Source organism: Lepisma saccharinum, chromosome 1 (assembly GCF_977018435.1).
Source record: "Lepisma saccharinum chromosome 1, izLepSacc3.1, whole genome shotgun sequence".
In the NCBI taxonomy this organism is placed as follows: Eukaryota; Metazoa; Arthropoda; class Insecta; order Zygentoma; family Lepismatidae; genus Lepisma; species Lepisma saccharinum.
The window spans coordinates 69712964-69731960 of NC_139229.1; the positions used below are offsets into that span (position 1 = coordinate 69712964).

Genomic DNA, 18997 nt, shown 5'->3' on the forward strand with positions numbered 1-18997 from the left:
ATTCACGGGAAATTGATTAATTCTGCTGTTAATATTGGAAAAGCAAAAATGGACACAGAAATAAACTTAATACTCTGATAACTACATAAATGTGCTATTAGAAGTGAAATGTTAAATTTGTGCAATAAGTGTAGTTTTTAAATCAAATTTAGGATTATATTCACAATTTTAAAACCAAAATGTCTTTTAATATGTCACTTTTCATTCGATTTTCACCACTAAAACCCTAAAATTTTATTTTATTTTTACTGCTTTTGTACCTGAAATTAACTTTGTTTTTGTACCGTAATTTTGCTTTTTCATTTACCAAAATTATATGCATCTTACTATACTTACTATACTAATTGCAGGCTCATCTGTCGGCTGACCTAAATAGCTATATGTCCACCAGTTGCAAAGTAAAACTGCAGTGGCAACATCACTCTCTTGTAACAACGTTGTCATGCTTATACTGCTTATTTTTATTAGTGTGTGTGTGTAGTGTTTATGTGTTTTGTGTACTATTTTTGTATGCTTTGTGGACTGTAATAAAATGTCATAATTGTGTACTGAAATGAAGGCTATAGACATATCGGAGGAGCATAATTATTGTCAATTTTACCAATAAGGTATTGATTAATCTTGGCGCATCTGTGGTTTGCATTAGACACTGTTGAGTATTTCTCTAGAAAGAGGTTGTACTGTCCTTATATGGAGTGAGCCATATGTCATGAAGGGATTGTTTGAATATATTTATTGTTTGATGCACATTACATAGGTGAGATTTCACGTTAATGTTGACAGTTACTAACAAGACATTATAACTCTTGTAGTCACTTCATGACTTATTGCTCACCCTGTACAGTCATTGTCATTAGATAACGTAAATTGTAATGGCACCTGTTTTTATTTTACAGGCTGTTAACGTCCATAAATAGAAGTCTGGGAAGCATTGCATCTATGACTGTGAGGAACATAGACATGGAGCGATTGCCAGCATTGGTGCTCATAATGAGAATGAGGTCTTCAACAGAAATATTTTCAGTTGTACAGGGTAAGTGTATATATTATATACTATATAAAAAACAAAGAAGGAGTAAGGAAACACTCACCAGACAGTGAAAAAAATCAAATTTTCGCAGACACTATCGCTGAATCGTCAGTCTGCGAAAATTCAAATTTTTTCACTGTCTGGTGAATGTTTCCTTTCTCCTTCTTTGCTTTTTATTTAGCCCTTTTGGCCCTCCTTTCTTTTATCCATTATATACTATATATATATATTGTGTAGCCTTGCTACATAGGCACTAAAGATACGAGAAAGTATAAAAAAGAAATTACCACAGCAAATACTGATACAGAGTGTGTAAATGTGGTGGCTAGTTATGGCACATTTTTTTGTTCCTTTTTTTTTTTTTGTTAATCCTTAAAAATGCCTAAATGGAAAATATGGCAGTTTTTTTATATTTTCACCAATTCCCATAAAATTATGTACATACTACTTTGGAACCATACTTTGCCTGACTGATGTACATATTTTGCATTGATTCATGAACCTTAACAGGGTGGCTACTCGCCAGGATTTCATTGAAATCTGGGAATTCTGTGTGAATTTTTAGCTCCAGGAATTTCATGTGAATTCTGCGTGAATTTATCTTCGTAGACGTGAAAAACTGCAACTTTATCAAAATGCTATTGAATTTATACATATTTATAAATTCCCTGAGGGAAGTTTTTCACAGTTTAGCTTTTATTTTTATGGAAGAAGAAAATGAAAGCTGTGTGGAAAAATGAAACTGAATTATCTCAATCTGTTTACTTTGTTAGTGTCCTTTGCAGGACAATCTGACAAATGGAAGATTATTGGATTGGATTGATTTGTTGTTTTAAGTCCACTTTATGCACATTAAGGCTAATCGGGACTGGACCTACAGTTTAAAGTGGGATCCAAATGGAAGATTATTGCAAGATAAGACAGCCTGAAGTTGATTAGCTAAATTGAGTTTGAAATTCTTATACAATTAATAATTTTTCATAGATTAGTATATCCCGTAACATATGTGATGTGTTTGCAGATATATTTCAATTATATTTAGTGTCTGAGTATCTGAAATGGCAGATGTAAACTCCGCAACATATATTAAATATTTTTTAGTATCTGTATCGTTTAATTGAATTGAATTAGAATTTAGGGATACAGACCCTTATATGGTAAATATATTTTTGGATGTTTGTGTGTGGATGGTGAGAGGTGGTAATAGGGCTGAAATAGAGAAAACATCTGTTTGTACCCATGAATTTTTGGAAAATTGCCCTGAAAACTGGGATTTATACTTGAATTTTTTCATGGCCCTAGAGTGGCCACCGTGCTTAAGCTGTGTAGTGACAAATTTTATGGCGGGGACAGTTCTCTCTTTGTTTCAATGCTGGAATGGATATTTACATAGGCATGTTGGGTTTGAATAGGATGCATGACTTTTGTACCAAAAGATATGTAGATAATATTTCCAACCCAGAAGTATCAGCAAGGACACTTACTATTTTTTTTTTTTTTTTTTAAATGAAGAATTATTTTCTAGTTGGTGGTTGTTACAAGCATTTAAACCTAGAATGTACAGGGTCTATTGGGCACACATGGTGATAGTTTCCAATAGAGTTCTCAGCATACTGTACGTCACACTCAGTACCTTCTGGCTATAGCCTGTGGAAATCTCTAGTATCATTGAGACATTGCAAAAGCTATCGTGGAGACATTTATTGCAAAAATCATTTTGCTGCATGAATTGAAACTTGATTGGGGTTTAGGGAACGCAACCCATCCACTTGAGTGGTTTTTGAGTTGCGTTGTTCTCAATTCACCTGGCACAGATATTAAAATGAAACAAAAATGTGTTCCAGATTTAAATCTAAATCATAATTGACCGTGAGTTTCATATTTTTATAAGATCTTTAGCTCTCCATGCATTTTTGCAATTTGTGTCCCAAATTTAAATATTCCTTTTGGAAAAGGCAAGGAAAACAATTTTTTAAAGTAAAGTTTTAATTGTAATACTACACATGTACAATATATACTATTATATTGTTTTATAATATGTGTTTCAATGAAATGAAGTGTTTAGTTCCTCTGAAGTAAATATTTCACATCAGATGTGAGAGTCTGAAGCCATCCAATTTTACTACTTTTCTTTGCCTGCCTGTTCTAGGGTTAAACATATGTTTTGTTGCACATTCCTGGGTAACACATGCTCTTGTCATCAGACATTTATTTGTAGTTTGATCAGTGTTACATGTATAACAATATGATAAATTTTACAAAAAAAAGAAGAAAAAAAGAAACAGTTATAGCAACCGTAAACTAGAAGAAGTAAACATGTACAGTATGTCTTGCTTTCTCACTGCTACTGTATTCTTTCCTTCGCAGGTAATGTAGGTGTAAATGAATTGCTGACCAGTTTGATTCAGGCCGTTGATGTGTTCACCGAGCAGCAGAGGCTCGAGATTCAGGAGGAGGAAGAAAGGGCCGCAAGGGAGCTAGTCAAACGGGAACAAGATGAGGCTTACTTTGCATCACTGGAAGCAGACAGGTACTAACTGTCTAATATGTGGGTGTGTTTGTAAGAGAGGAGGTGAAGGGGGAAAGATCGATCATGTTGCTTTCAAGTTAAAGAAAGTAGCAAAACATGTCATTCTAATAAATACAGAGAAACTAGTACTCATTTTATCCGTGAAACTGCCAAGCAACAAGTACCAACGAGGATGGTGGCAGTGGCCACTGAAATTAATAGAACTTAGAAAAAAAACAATTTTCACGGAAAAAGTGAGTACTAGTTTCTCAGTATTTATCTACTACCACGTCTCTCATTTCCCAATTATTAAAGCTATTCTAAGTTTCAAGGTAGAATACACTCAGAACAAATCATCAGTAAAAAGGGGAGTAAGAGTTGACCCTTTGTATGGACATCCAAATGTCAACATCCTGTCCATGTAGTATACTTGACTGCAATTTGAAGACTAACGAAGCTCTGGCTCCTTAACTCATAGCCAGTATAATCCTCTGTGGAGCTAGTGTTGTGTCATTTTTATATGTTGGCGATTGTACCTTCTCTTTAGCCCTCTCATTCACTATTCATCCTCATCTTGAGAATTAACCAAATCTGGCAGAAAAGCAAAGTAAAATAAAACAAATAATTTATTCATACGCTATTAAACATTAGTTGAACAGCATGCTGCACACAGTGATCTTGATTGATTTTTTACTAGGGCTGAGCCGATACCGATTGCCACGGATACCGATACTTGAAAATTGCAATAATTAAAATTTGTTTAAAATATTGATCAATAATGGTGTGTAAATTTTCTTCTCCAATTATATGCATTAATTTACCAAGAAATTTACTTTAGAATATTCAAGGATTACATCATAATATTAACCTTTACAGCCCCTATCAGTCATATATTGACCGATGGCATTTTTTGCTACAGTCCCGATCAGTCATGTGCTGACCCCTCGAAGTGCGTGGAACTTGAAACCAAGAGTCAATATGCATCGACAGCGACGCTGGTGTCCTTCAACTCCCCTAATGACGACAGCAGCAGCTGCTAAATTTGCACCTCCTGTTTGTGGGCGCAGTAAAAGAGGCATCGAATCTTCGTAAGGAAAATGAAAGGGGGGAGTAAGAGGTAGGATCGGGGCTAAAATTAACTCTAACACTCCATTTTGCATGTTGCCAACCCTTGTCGAAAATAACTCATGCACTTTGTTTTTTTTCTTCGGATGTCAAAAGGCATTAGGAACAAAACAAATATTGAATTATAATGTAGACATGTGGGTGCAAATAGGACATAGGAACTATAATGTAGACATGTGATTGCAAATAGAACATAGAATTTGTTCCTGTCCCATGTCTCAACAGGGAGGGGCAAAATTTTGTCTTTTCTTTTTTTCAACTTTTCACATTTGAAGCCACAAATAATAACAATTACATACAGATTGCAACACTTCGTCTTTTCTATGTCAAAGTTCATTTTATTCTTAGTAAAATGTTTCTTGTTTCACTAAATTATATGCCATATAAAGGAAGCTATAACGATTTTTGCTAAACCTTACAAAACTCGTTTAAATGGCCTGAGGGGAAAACTGCATAAGCGCCACGGAACTAAAGGTTAAAATAGGTACAGGGTGGCTCCAAGAAAGATAACCGAACACGTAACCTTATGTATTTGGTTACCTTTTTTGGGCCACCCTGTATTATGTAATCACAAAATTTAGTTTTTCATGCAAAATTAGTGCAAAATAAAAGGAAAGTTCATTTGCGAAGCCCGTGAATGACTCAAAATGCCGGAAAAGTATCAGCTGGTATCGGCTGAATTCCAACCGATTCTTTCCGACACCGATGCCGATGTATTGGTATAGGCTCAGGCCTAATTTTTTACTTTGCTTTTCTGCCACTTTTAGTTAATCTCGAAAATGAGGATGAGTGATGATATGATAAAATTGATGAAGGGACACTTGCAAGTGCCCAGGCTGCAATTCGAACCTGAAACCCTGGTGTCGTAGCATGCTGTGCTAACCACTCCACCATGGAGGTCAGAGGTTTCCAAGTTAGATCATCCTCAGCTCTATAAGCTGAACTTCTGCATTCAATTCCCCACATTCCCAGTATTATGTTTTTTACGGCTTATATTTTGTTTCAATAGCAACAGAAACAAATTTGAACCTTATTGTCCATACATCTTGCAATGTACTTGTGTATATATGCAAAGGTTAATTTGTGCACACATGTAGGTACTTCATAATATAATGACTTATCACAAGGATTCATAAAAACAAAAATTTAGTACTAAGCTTACAAGACCATTTCTAAGATGGCTGAACTTGCCATTTTGTCAACAACTTGACAAACAATTGAATGTTGACCCAGATATTATACACACTTAACAGTACTCAGATGTGTTCAACTTTCATATGAAAACAATACTAAAGAATGACAGTACAGTTGTAATTTCTGCTCTGCTCCACTCTGCATACTGTATTGGCTACTTGCAAGAAGGTTCCAAAATATTTAGTCTCTTGCTATGGTTCAAACCAGTGGAACGTAAGGCATTAATAGCTATGAAGTCTAATTTCCCCAACCGAGAAATATATGCAGTATATTACAGTAAACAGATACACCACCAAGACCCGAGACTGGCAGACAGTAATTATATTGTCAATCCAGCAGAAAATTTGAGGAAATTACTTTGAAAGTAGTGGGAAATTTGGAAATATAAATTTCAGTAATGTATCTGCCCATATTTTACCTATTTGAGGGCTTACAACTCATGTAAACATATTTATGATTGTAATATAAATCTGATGTTCCATATTTTCATGTGGCAAATTTTAAATTGATTTACCAAGTAATTTTGAAGGATCACTGCCTTCATTAACAAATGTTATCCATCCTAGATGCCATAATCTTTGTAAATGTAAATGAAGACAGTGGTCTTTCGAAATTAATCAGGAGACCTATTAAATTTGCAATGTAAAAATACAGAACATCATGTGTACAATACTAAAACCATGTTTACCGCACTTGCCATAAATATTTATCCTTTCCTCAGTTTATAATTATCACATTTAATAATGCTTAGAAAATAAGACTAAACAAAAGAAACATTTTTGACCTACAATAAATTGAAATATAAATATGTGTGTGTGTTTGATATAATGCTGTGAATATGTTTCATTGTTTACTGAAAGAGGGCATGAATTTACAGAGCAAAAGAAGAGGCCAAACAGGAGCTGCATCGAAAAGAAACCTTGGCCAAGCAGCAAATAGAGCAGAAACGCCAGGAGGATATGGCCAGGAAAGAAGTATGTTTATTTTCATTTAAGTTATGTAATTAGGTGTAATTGTAAGTATCCCGAAGCCTGTTTTTGTAGAGTAGTAGACTTTTGAGTGAAACAATTAGTTACATACTACGTGTTAGGCTTGGTATACCAGAAGTAGACCTACGAATTTTAGGCTTGAAAGAACAAAGTTTTTGACACCTAAAATATTCTTCCAAAGTAAAAAGTAAGGCACTAATAATATACTCAGGCCCTGAAGCAAAATTCAACTAAGTTTTACCTAATGCTGTACTTAACAGCACAGTATAATTTTTTTTTCAAATGTATGACATTTACCTTTTATCCGTCAGAACCACTTTAAGGGCAGAAAAAAAGATCTAACAAGAACTGACGCAGGGAAGCACGTTGCAACCAGGGAGCAGTATTGTAGTGTATAATCATAGTTTACCTCAAGAAATGTGAATCTGGTCATTTTATTTTAACTTTAATTCCATCCACCATTTTAGGTTATTATGAAAGATCTATATCCATTTTTTAATTTCTCATACAGGAACAAAATAAGAGTTTTGTCCTAAATTCCTAACTGTAACCTATGTAAACAAAATACTTTAAACTTTATGAACCGTTATATTGGATCTTCTTTGGTTGCATTTGTTTCATTGCATTCACCGAAGATGAGAGCTATGCTGGTTTAGGAATGAAACATAAACTCCAATCTAACGTGGCAAAACATCCAAGAATGTCTGTCTGAATTCTGTCACCCGGAAAGCTTCAAAACCAATTACTGTAGTTGACATTCCATGTGAAAGTGCTCCTGAACATCAATTTTTAAAATTAAATGCAATGCTGAACAATGTAAAATTTTAATTTGCATAAAAATTGAGTTACATGGTAGAAGGTATTTAAAATATTTTAAATTTATTTTAACTTTTTGATTTACTGGTGTTTTGTATTATGTCCCACCTGTGACACTAAAAAACAATTAATTTCTCCTTGTAACAGTCACATTTCCCCCCCAAACTCCACTATTCAAAGGTTAATTACCTTCTCTCTTCCTCTTAAATAATTTATTTTTCATCATTTGTCAATTCACAGAACTTAAAATAAATTTCTTATTAAGTGAAGAAGCAGTGTTTCGTCTGTCCCACCCGTGACACAAAATTGTTCACTTATAGCTACAAATCTGGGAAAGTATTTTAAGGGTAGTTATGTTTAATCAACAGTGTTAAGTTTCATATTTCATTGTACAGAAACTGTAAGGAAAACGGTCCTTAACTATCAGTAGAATAGTTACTTTAATAATAAAAAAGAAGAGTCGACGTGTCCCACCTGTGACAATGGAATGCCCCATTACTAAGCATAGGAATGAAAGAACAAATCAGGATCTCCATAGAATATTTACCAGTTTATACCATATTAATGACATTGCAGGCTGTCCGTGCCCAGATACAATCCGAACTGCCACCAGAACCAGATGAGGGTGCAGGAGACTCAATTACGAAAATCCGGTTCCGTTTACCAAAAGGAGAATTCATCACTAGGCGCTTCATGTGTACAACTCCTCTCAAGGTAAGGAACTTGTTTTTGAAAGTTTTGATAAACTGAATCTTTATCCTTCCTTGCAATCTTGCTGAAGCATGAACTGACGTGAGATTTGTTGAGACATCATTGTTGCCAATTCTTGTATAGAAAACACCTTGTGAAATTTATTCAAACTGGTTTCTGTAACGATATGTGGCAACATAGAAATTATAGCCTCATATGACAATTCTTTGTCCCTCTCTTGGAAGAGACAGGTAAGGTTTGGTTGGCAGTTGTTGATCCTTTTTCCATTAAATACATATATTTATCTCTTTCTTGGGTTGCAACTAGTAAAAGTGAGGTTGTATGTCATTTATGTTTAGTGGTTCAAGATATGAATTTGCTAGCCTGGAAATTCTTGGAAAGTTCATTTCGAATTTTATTTACTGATACCTGCTGATACTTTTCCGGCATTTTAGTCTTTCCTGCGATCCACAAAAATGCTGAGCAACAAGTTCATGAAGTCTAATTATCCTGGAAATTATGCCAAATTTGAAGTTTTAATTTATTTTGCACCAGCATTGTGTGGGGGAGAAATGGCTTTTGTGTTTACATACCATGTACAGTATTGGCTGTATTATTGAACTCAGTTGAAAAAATGAAACACAGATAAACTCACTTTATGTAGAGAACTTTGAGAAATTTAATGTTTTGTGATACACATTGCATTGTTATACACACTGCAAGTAGTGTCAGTAATTTGTATGACCAACTTTGGCTCTTTTTGAGCCCATTTTAATCATTGTTTGTGTAGAATTCCTTTTCACTATTTTTTTCTAAACTTGAAAGGTGTGGTGTATGAAATTATGCGTTGCTCTGAAGATACAATTAAGAACACCCTTACAACAATCAGAATTAATATTATTTCCTTTGTTATAACCAAGAAAATAGCATAAATAACCATAAACAATGTACATATTGTTCCAGGCATTTTTGCATTCTTGGGACCCAGTAAAAGAAAGGATTGTGAGAATCAAGGTTATATAGAAGTAGACAAACAATTTAATGCCATAAAAAGTTATAACAGTCGTCAAATATATTTAGTTAGAACACTTTCAAAACAAGGAAATGAGCTTCTTTTTACAATGAGTCCAGTAACACTGGGGAACACAATTGAACTTTTTTTTCTGGCACACGAGGGAAAATAGCTGATCCTAATAGTACTTTTTTCGCTGAATTCAAATGTGTAAGTAGTTTTTCTCCATCACGCACAGTTTCTTTGTGACACCCAATTTAAGTGTGAAATATGTTTGTGCATCTTTACATACATACGATACTATACAACTTAGCTAATATGTGAGAGTTGTTGATTTTCTTTTGCATTTTGCACCTGGAATATCCCTCTTCAGCATCCAACAGTAATCAGTAAGCATTCTAGCCCTCTATTCTCCCTGGTACATTTTTCGATGACAGAGATGTCTTGGTGGAAACGCTCTCCCTGTTCGTCACTTGATGGCACCAAGATTATCAGGGAAGAAATCCAGGTGAGAGTCAAAGAAATGTATTTTGAGGGAGATATTACACCCCACATCTTCGTATGACTGTAACGGTTCACCCACAATATAACGTTAGTTCGGAACTTTTCGATTTACTAAAATGTTTATACACAACACTTTTAAATTAACTCCACACTGATCTTTCAGTTTCGCTAAACAGACTCTTCAAATATTTTATTTGTTGTCAAAGCTCTAATTTGGGAGCACACAAAAATTCCTTGCTTGATTTTAGCATCCTAACACGAGGAAATGTTTCCTTCAAATAATGAAACAGCATCACTTTTGTCCATCACCTTAACGAAGATTTTGAAAAGCCCTCCCTAACTTGATATGAAGTGGAGGAAGAAGAATCATATTAGAGGGATGTACAAAATTTTGACTGTCCTGGTGTATGTGATTCACGATTTGGCCATTTTTTTCTTGTTGCAATGATTATTCTTGTCCCTGCTGTCCCATTTCGCACAGGAAGCAGCAAAATTTAGTGTAGCGGAGCTGCAAACCCTTTAACTACTTAATTACTTTTAAATTGAAGCATATGATCCACCAATACTTGTCACAATGATTTTTTCTAACACCATTTTCATATTTTCATGTGTTTCCTTCATGTTAGTTGTGCAAACTAACGGCGCAGGACATTTGTTCCCATTGTGCAAAAGAACAGCTTTCAAATTAGTTTTCGAGGAATCCGTGAACATTCTCTGCTATATTGTTTCATATTCATGATCAAAGAAATCCATCACATCGCAAATATTATTACAATACACTATCGTTTTCTCTGGAATTAACTTCTTCACACTCCCTTCCTGTTGGTTACGAAAGAAACACACTTTGGTGTCTTTCTGAAGGAGATTCCAGCCTTTCAGCCTACTGTAAATACCAACAGTTCGGCCTATTTTTCCCAATTTCAAATCCCGAACAGGGTTCTTTAATTCACCTTGTGTTAGGAGATGAGGTTCACAGGAAGAGGCTTCGAAAGTAGAATGATCTTGCTTCTCATTTTGAACTTTGGTAGCTGCCTCATGTTCCCATCCATCCACTACAGTTAGATGTGTACTGGGATATGGTACAGGTACTGGCCTCACAGCAGATGGTAAATTTGGTTACTTTACTGTTTATTTGCATTTACTACTTATTCCTTTTACCTTTGTGAAACAGAAATAACAGTCTGATGAATAATCTCGTGGTTCATTTCATTTCCATTGAAGTCACATGAAATACGAGGTTCGCAAGCTACAACATTTAATTTCCATTGAAGTCGCATCAAATATGAGGTTTGGCCCCCTCCCCCTTTCAATGTGCTTCAGCCCTCCTCCGAAATGAAATGTGTGTGTGTCATTTTGGGTTCATAAAAGTTAAATTGTTTGTGCCCACCTTCTGTTTGAAATCATTTAAAATATTGTTTTACACACATTACTTATCACAGAGAAAATACCTAAAATTCTGAAAAAGCAATACTTAAAAAAATGTAATTCTACAAAAACTGTGGATGGTAGAAAATTTCTGAGTGCATATTTGAATTCAGCATAAAATTTTACATTAGAAACACAATATACGTTTCATGTGCCAAAAACTGTGTTCCCCAGTGTACTTTGTCTCCCCGATGGCGCAGTGGTAGCGTCGTCGCCTTGTAATCAAGGGGTCCCGGGTTCGATACCCGGTGGAGGCACAAGTGGTTCGGATCCCACTTTAAACTGTAGGTCCAGTCCCGATTAGCCTTACTGTGCATAAAGTGGACTTAAAACACCAACTCAACTCAACTCAACCCAGTGTAATTTGGTCAATACTGTATTTTAAGTAATATGTATTCTGATTTAATTCATGAATATTTTAAAGCAAGTTATTGCAAATAATTGGAGTAGACTACTTACACACTAATATTAGTGAGTGTTTTGAACTACTTTTAATCATTACAGTTTGCAAGCATCAGTATTTACAGAAATTAAGTTTTTGTAATAATTCTCTGAATGTTAGCGACAATGGATGTTCAGTAGCATGCAGTGTTAATGGGACATTACCACTTGTCTTGTGCTTATTCTCTCGCCATGTTTTGCAAGACCACCTCTTCTCTTGTCTTCAGATGAACAGTTTCTTTTTGGTGGTGGTGCAGATCAAGCCTATGACAGACCTGTGATTTTACTACAACTCTGGTGCACTAACCAACTACTCCATGGCACCAACCAGAATTTTATACTACTTTTTCCTCCATGTAGGTTACTATTGCTATTTTCAGAGGAGGCGGGGAACATATGCTTCATCCTAAGATAGAATGGCTTATTGGATTTTTGGGCCATTGCTGTGAATGCTGCTTTTTTTATTTTCTGCTTCCAATTTGATTCTTTGCCTAGTACTGTTTTGTCGTTCCACTGTGGGCCTCCCCAGTGGTGCAGTGGTAGTGTCATCGCCTTGTAATCAAGCGGTCCCAGGTTTCATACCCAGTGGAGGCACATAGTGGTTCGCATTTCACTTTAAACTTTAGGTTCAGTCCTGATTAGCCTTACTGTGCATTAAATGGACTTAACACCAAAACAACCAAATCGTTCCACTGCATTTTTCATTCCATGCATATAGGGCTATTTTTCACCTTTCTATTCCCCTTTTCTCGTGTTCATCTGTCCTCTTTTGTAGAGGGCATCCAGATTTTCCTTTGTAAGCTCATGCACGTTCACATGGTATGTTGTAAATGCAGTTTTTACTGTTCTTTGGTAAATTATATGGAAACAAGAGTAGGTTAGGTAGACAAACATTAATCACAACTGTATTAGAATTTCAATGTTCTTCTTGAAGGTTCGCATAACCACTTTTTGTACATGCAAAATAATGTAACACAGTTATTTTTAGTATTTTTTATTGATTTTATCTGCGACGTTTCGTTGTGGTTTCCCATAACTTTCTCAAGCTACACTAAGATATACATACAAAAACACAACCTCATAAGCCAAGTCACTAAAAACCACTAAAAATAACTGTGTTAGATTATTTTGCATGTGTTAGAATTCCCTCAATTTCATCAGATTCCAAAACTTGTTATGGCATATTGTATGTACATGAAATTTGTATTTACTTTCAGGTTCTGTTGGATTTTCTACTGGTAAAAGGCTACCATGCCGAAGAATATAAAGTGCTATCAAGCTGGCCCCGGAAAGATGTAAGTTTGTCATTTTTTGGTGCTGCAATACTGTAGTGTATTCTTGGCAGTTCATTGCCACCAGGTTCAGCTAAACTTGATTTTAAAATGTTGATTATGTAGCCTGGCACCATTACCAGGAAGTCGCAAGTGCGATAACCAGTTGAGGCACATAGTGGGTAACAGTGGCGAAGCGTGCTGTCTCTGGAAGGGTAGGCACAGGACGGAGCAGGGTTTGTGATTTTTTTTAACAGTAGTATGATAAAATATAGCCCCTAGAAAATAAAAGATAACATATTGCCTGAATCTCGTGTACTTAAGTCGGGATAGTGATTGTAAGGGATAATGTAGTGATTAACGCTCTCGCCTTATAATCAAGAAGTAGAAGGTTCGATTCCTCCTGGAGGCATTGGTTCAGATTCTACTTTAATCTAGTCTTGATTAGATATCTGAGAATAAAGGCGCTTTTCGAAGGTCAGAAAAAAGTGACAATGAGACTCGATGTTCTGACCACGCGTCACCCAATGAAAAAGCCGTTCTGTCAGGCCCTAGCCATCTTACATTTGTTAGATTAAAGCTGCTCGTAAAAATTATTTGCTACTTCAATAACAGTATTGTAAATGTTTCTCGCATTACAGAAATGGTTGGTTCACTGATCGTCACTTAGCGTTTATTTCTTTTTAATGCTGACCTCCGCGGCAGTTTGGTTATAACAGCGTGCTACGACAAGGGCCTCAGGTTCGAATTCCCACCTGGGCATAGGTGTTCTTCGTGAGTGTCCCTTCGTCAATGTCATCATATTATCGCTCATTCTCATCTTCCCAATTAGCCCAAAATGGCAGAAAGCCAAGTAAAATAAACTAAATCTATCAATCAATTATTTCTTTTTAACTTTTTATGCATCTAATTCTTCTTCAACAGGCGACTTTTTTAAAAAAATATATAATATGATTTAGAAAATGATGAAATGCTAAATGAAAACACAGATTGTGTAACACACCGACCAGAAAATTGCAGTAACATGGATTTTCTCTATACGTTTGCATTGTACGTACTTTGTCCCATTTTAAAAGTAGCGCGTTTTCAGTTGTGTCACTAATCATGAAAGGAAATTTCGTCTCAATATCCCTTTCCTCAAAGAAATAAAATACTTTCCCCTCTCTGAATCGAGATTGGTGTGGGGCACATCCAGCAGCTAACACTTCGCGAAAAGCGGTTCCTCAAAAGAGCTGAAAGCACCAAACTTAACACTGGTAACCAACTTGCATGCATTATTTGCAGTTAGAAATCTAATAATGCCTACTTCGATAGGTTAGGAGGCCAGGCTTAGAGGTGTTAGCAACACATTTTCGCGTGTGCTCAGCTCCCGGCACAGCTCTGAATCTTCCATGGAAACACTGCTTCAGTCCACTGCCTGCTTCGTCACGTGCTCGTACACGATCGGCACACTTCGGAAGTCAGGGAGAGGGGGTGAGAAAGAGAAAAGTGGCCGGCCTCTCAGGTTACATTACAGGCGAACGCACCCCTGAAATTATGCTTTCCCGCACGAATCACATAGGTTGTTATGGGACCAGCTGAGGCACTCTCGGACGGGCCTCGCTGAATGCTCAGATACGGTTCCAGGCAGGGTTGCAAACTTGCGGTAATTATCGGAAGACCAAAAATTTCAGTTTTCTTTTATTAAGCGTCGTTTAATGAAATTTATAAGTAATAAAATAATCCGTTATAGACAAATATATTGGGGTAGGCCCGGCCTCCGGGCCTCATAGGACGCTTCGCCACTGGTGGGTAATATCATATTTTAAACTGTAGGTTCAGTCCCAATTAACGTATCTGTGCAAAAAAGTGGATTTAAAGAAAAATCAAACTCCAACCATTCCCAGGACTTTTTGTTACTTACATTGCTTGAATGTGTTGTTACAAAATTTTAAGAAGCGTCTGCAAATGATGTTCAGATGGTGATTTATCATTCAGATTGTGATTGAATCATCTGATGACAATTACACACTTCGTCACCTTGTCATCAGGGGATCCCAGATGCTATACTTGGTGGAGGCATATTGAAGATTGGTTCGGATCCCACTTTAAACTGTAGGTCCAGGCTCGATTAGCCTATTTACATAAAGTGGGCATAAAACAACAATTCAAATTCTACAAATTCATTTGATGACAACCATTAGATACGATTGAAATATTGATATCAAGCATAGAAGAAATTATTGTGGATTAAGTTACGGAAAGGTTTGTGCAAATTTTGATGTGCAGCAATCAACAATTAAACCTGGAGCTTTGGCATGTTCGTGCCAGTGGTACCAAACAAACCTCTGGTCTCCCCACAATTTCAACAACTTAGATCTTTGTGTAAGCATGGAGTGTCAAAAACTCAGGATCAATCTCTGGTTGATTGATTGATGTGGGTTATTTTCCATTGCTTTTCTGCCACTTTTGGCATATGATGATGAGAATGATGGAGTTGATGAAGGGACAGTCACAAAGAACACCCATGCTCAGGTCGCAATTTGAATCTGAGACCCATGGCATCATAACGCATTGTCCTAACTATTCCGACATAGAGATCGACATCCCTGGTTGTTTCTAAACTTTAAATTTTCATCATGTTTTCGAAGTCTTCACTATCCTCTAAGTTACTCTAATAGTTAATTCAGTTTGAAATAATAATTGCCAGAATTACAAATCAAACATGTTTGCTTTATATTTGTACTATTTTAGGTTTAGTGGCACTTGGACCATGAGATCTGATGCAAATGATCTAGGTTATACAAGCAGAGAACGATTACACTTATTAATTTACTTCTGTGATTTATATATAAGTGTTACACTTAAAACACCATCCATCCTATTGATGGGACAACAAACTTACAAATGAAGGGTGGACTTGAAGCCTCCTCCCTGGGACTGTGGCAAGTTGATTTTGTATGTCTTGTCAGCTGAATATGTTGTGTCTTCATGTGATCTCTGCCATCCCTTGTCATTAGACTACTGCATTGGACCACTTGCGCTCGGATCGTACTTGTTCCGAGTCCCCCACGCTCGAGTGTATAGAATCAAATATTACTCATTGTGACAATAGTCATAGAAATATAGGTGCAAAAATTTGCCCTGATAGTTTCAGCCCATTAGGTCATCATCTATTCATTTTCATATATCGCTGTGTATAGACTGTGTTAAAGGTGGAACTACTGCTGAGCATGCGCACTCATCTGGTTGCGATTTTTTTCCAGTCAACTTGTGAATGTGGTTTCATTTCTTGCTCTCTGATTAGCTGTTGGAAAGTTACGGTGCTGTGATTGTGAGAATGTCTTGTTTCCTATTTTTTAGCTCAAATTTGATGCTTTCTAATCTAACCTAACCTAACATACAGCGCAAACCAGATATTCTCACAATCACAGCAGCATAACTTTCCAACAGCCAATCAGAGAGCAAGAAATGAAACTGCATTCACAAGTTGACTGGAACGAAAATGTGCCATCTGGTTCCCCTCGAACATCCTCTTACACTGCTGTGGACGTTAATATGAAATGACGAAGTGGAGATTCTTTTACAAGGAAAGAGGGTGCCAGCTATGCAGCATATGATTGTACAGTTCAATAAGGAACAAATTTATTGATTCAGGTATGACTTCATAGGTTTCCGAAGGACATAGAGAGAATAAATACATGAGAACTTGTATGTCTGAATATACCTGAACAAATAACTCTACACCATACCTTTAAATATTAATTAATGAAATCTATGAACACCTTCTCGTCACAAAACAAATAGTCTTAATTAAGTCACCATTTTATTGTGAAGCCATCAGAACAATGTATTATTATATTTTATTTGTGCCTACTTCCATATGATCAAGCATATGAGAATATGTAAGGTTGTAGAAAAGACGCGTAATTAGATACTGCCATCAACCCTCAGGTTTGAAAATGTACAACGCAAGTATAACTATCGTTGAACACTTTAAATGTATCACAGCACTTTTGTTATTTTTACAGAAGAAACATTGTTTTATAATAATCTGCAAAGAATTCAACAAGTTCACTCATTCATGGTAAAACTTGAACAAATATTTTTCTTGACTATTGTAAGTCTGTGCTGTCGTCGCACAACTGATGAAAACAAGTGCTCATTTGTTACTTCGTATACTGCTAAGTGAACTGTACTGCAAACAATGGGAACTAGTCCAAACCGGAAGTTCCGGGGGAACCAATGTTTGTTTACATTTTTAACAAGGTCTATTGGTAAGATAGACTAAACTACATTTTAACGTCAGGATAATGAGTGTGTTTACTTAAGTTTCAATTTCACTGCGTCATTCACTGCACGGTCCATACCTGAAAACCCACTATCACAGACAAATTAAGGTTATACTTGAACTACTGGGCTTCAAGCGTATACCGATCGTTTTGCCTGTTAGAGCATTATTTGCTTGAGCAAAGAAGCTGTCAATTCCATATGCTATCTAGCATCACCATGCAAATTATTAGATGCTCGAGCAAAAAGCCCTCGATGCAGCACTCTACTTGTCACCATGGACTTAGGGTAGTGTTTGCACATAACAGAAGGTTACTCCACTTAGTTGGGAATGATTAAATAAATTTCCAGTTGCATCCAAATCTCAGATTGGTAAGGAAGAGACATTTAAACCCACAATTGGTAAAGAAAGTCTTCATGAATTAAGTAATGATAATGGTATAAGATTAATTACTTTTGCAACGTCAAAGAATTTAATTGTGAAAACTCATAACCAGATAGATCATATTCTCATTGATAAGAGAAGGCATACTGGTATAATTGATGTTCATTCACATAGAGGTGCTGACTGTGCCAGTGACCATTATTTAGTAATTGCTAAATTAAGAGAAAGACTTGCAGTGATAAATCATAAGCAACAAAATCTAAAAGTTCTAAAATTTAATACAGGAAAATTTGCTGATGAAAGAATTAAGAAAGATTACCAAATTAAACTGTCAAATACATTTGATGTTTTGCAGGATTTAAACGATGATGAAAATATAAATGAAACAGATGTAAATAAGAATTGGGAGCACATACGTAATGCAATAGAATCAGAAGCTAAAGAAAGTATAGGATTAAATAAACCAACAAAAAGTAAGCCATAGTTTGATAACGAATGTCATAATCTAATAGAAATAAGAAATCAGGCTAGACTTAGGTGGTTAAATAACTGATGATACAAATCTAAGCAATTATAATAGAATAAAGCGAGAAGTTAACCACACGTTTCGAAGTAAAAAAAGAGATTACTTGAAAAGCAAAATTAGTGAAATTGAAACAAACAGCAAAAAACAAAAATATCAGAGATTTATATAAAGGTGTAAATGAATTTAGAAAGGGTTGGCAACCTAACGTAAACTTGATAAAAGATAAAGACTGTGATTTTTTTGGCTGATCCAAGTGATATTTTAAATAGATGGAAGAACTACTTTAATGACCTCTTAAATGTTCCTGTAGGAGATAAATCAGAAGTAAATGAAGTTCACACAGCAGAACCTTTAGTTACAGAACCTAACTTGACGGAAGTTAAAGATGCTATTAAAAGGGTAAAGAATAACAAAGCACCTGGCATTGATTTAATACCAGCTGAGTTAATTAAATATGGTGGAAATTCATTAGTATGTCAAATTCATAAATTAATTTGTTTAATATGGAATAAAGAAGAAATCCCTCAACAGTGGAAAGAATCCATAATTGTTCCTGTGTTTAAAAAAGGTGATAAAATGAACTGCAATAATTATCTAACATTCTTTTAACAAGACTAACCTCATATGCTAATGAAATTATAGGTGATTATCAATGTGGATTTAAACGTAACAGATCAACTACAGATCAAATTTTTCACATCAGACAGACACTTGAGAAAAAGTGGGAATATAATCAAAGTGTCCCATCAGCTATTCATTGATTTCAAAAAAGCATATGATTCGGTCAAAAGAGATAAATTATATAATATAT

The 18997-nt window shown here is 35.6% G+C and overlaps 1 protein-coding gene across 1 annotated transcript in view; it reads left to right on the plus strand.

Annotated features, from left to right (window-relative positions):
* The window catches only part of casp (Fas associated factor casp), a 56092-nt gene that overhangs the window by 35263 nt on the left and 1832 nt on the right, over positions 1-18997 (plus strand). The window contains exons 10-14 of the mRNA XM_083144775.1: positions 897-1033; positions 3398-3560; positions 6736-6832; positions 8240-8377; positions 12953-13030. Coding sequence (XP_083000901.1) covers positions 897-1033; positions 3398-3560; positions 6736-6832; positions 8240-8377; positions 12953-13030 — 613 coding nt within the window. The remainder of the gene's footprint in view (positions 1-896; positions 1034-3397; positions 3561-6735; positions 6833-8239; positions 8378-12952; positions 13031-18997) is intronic.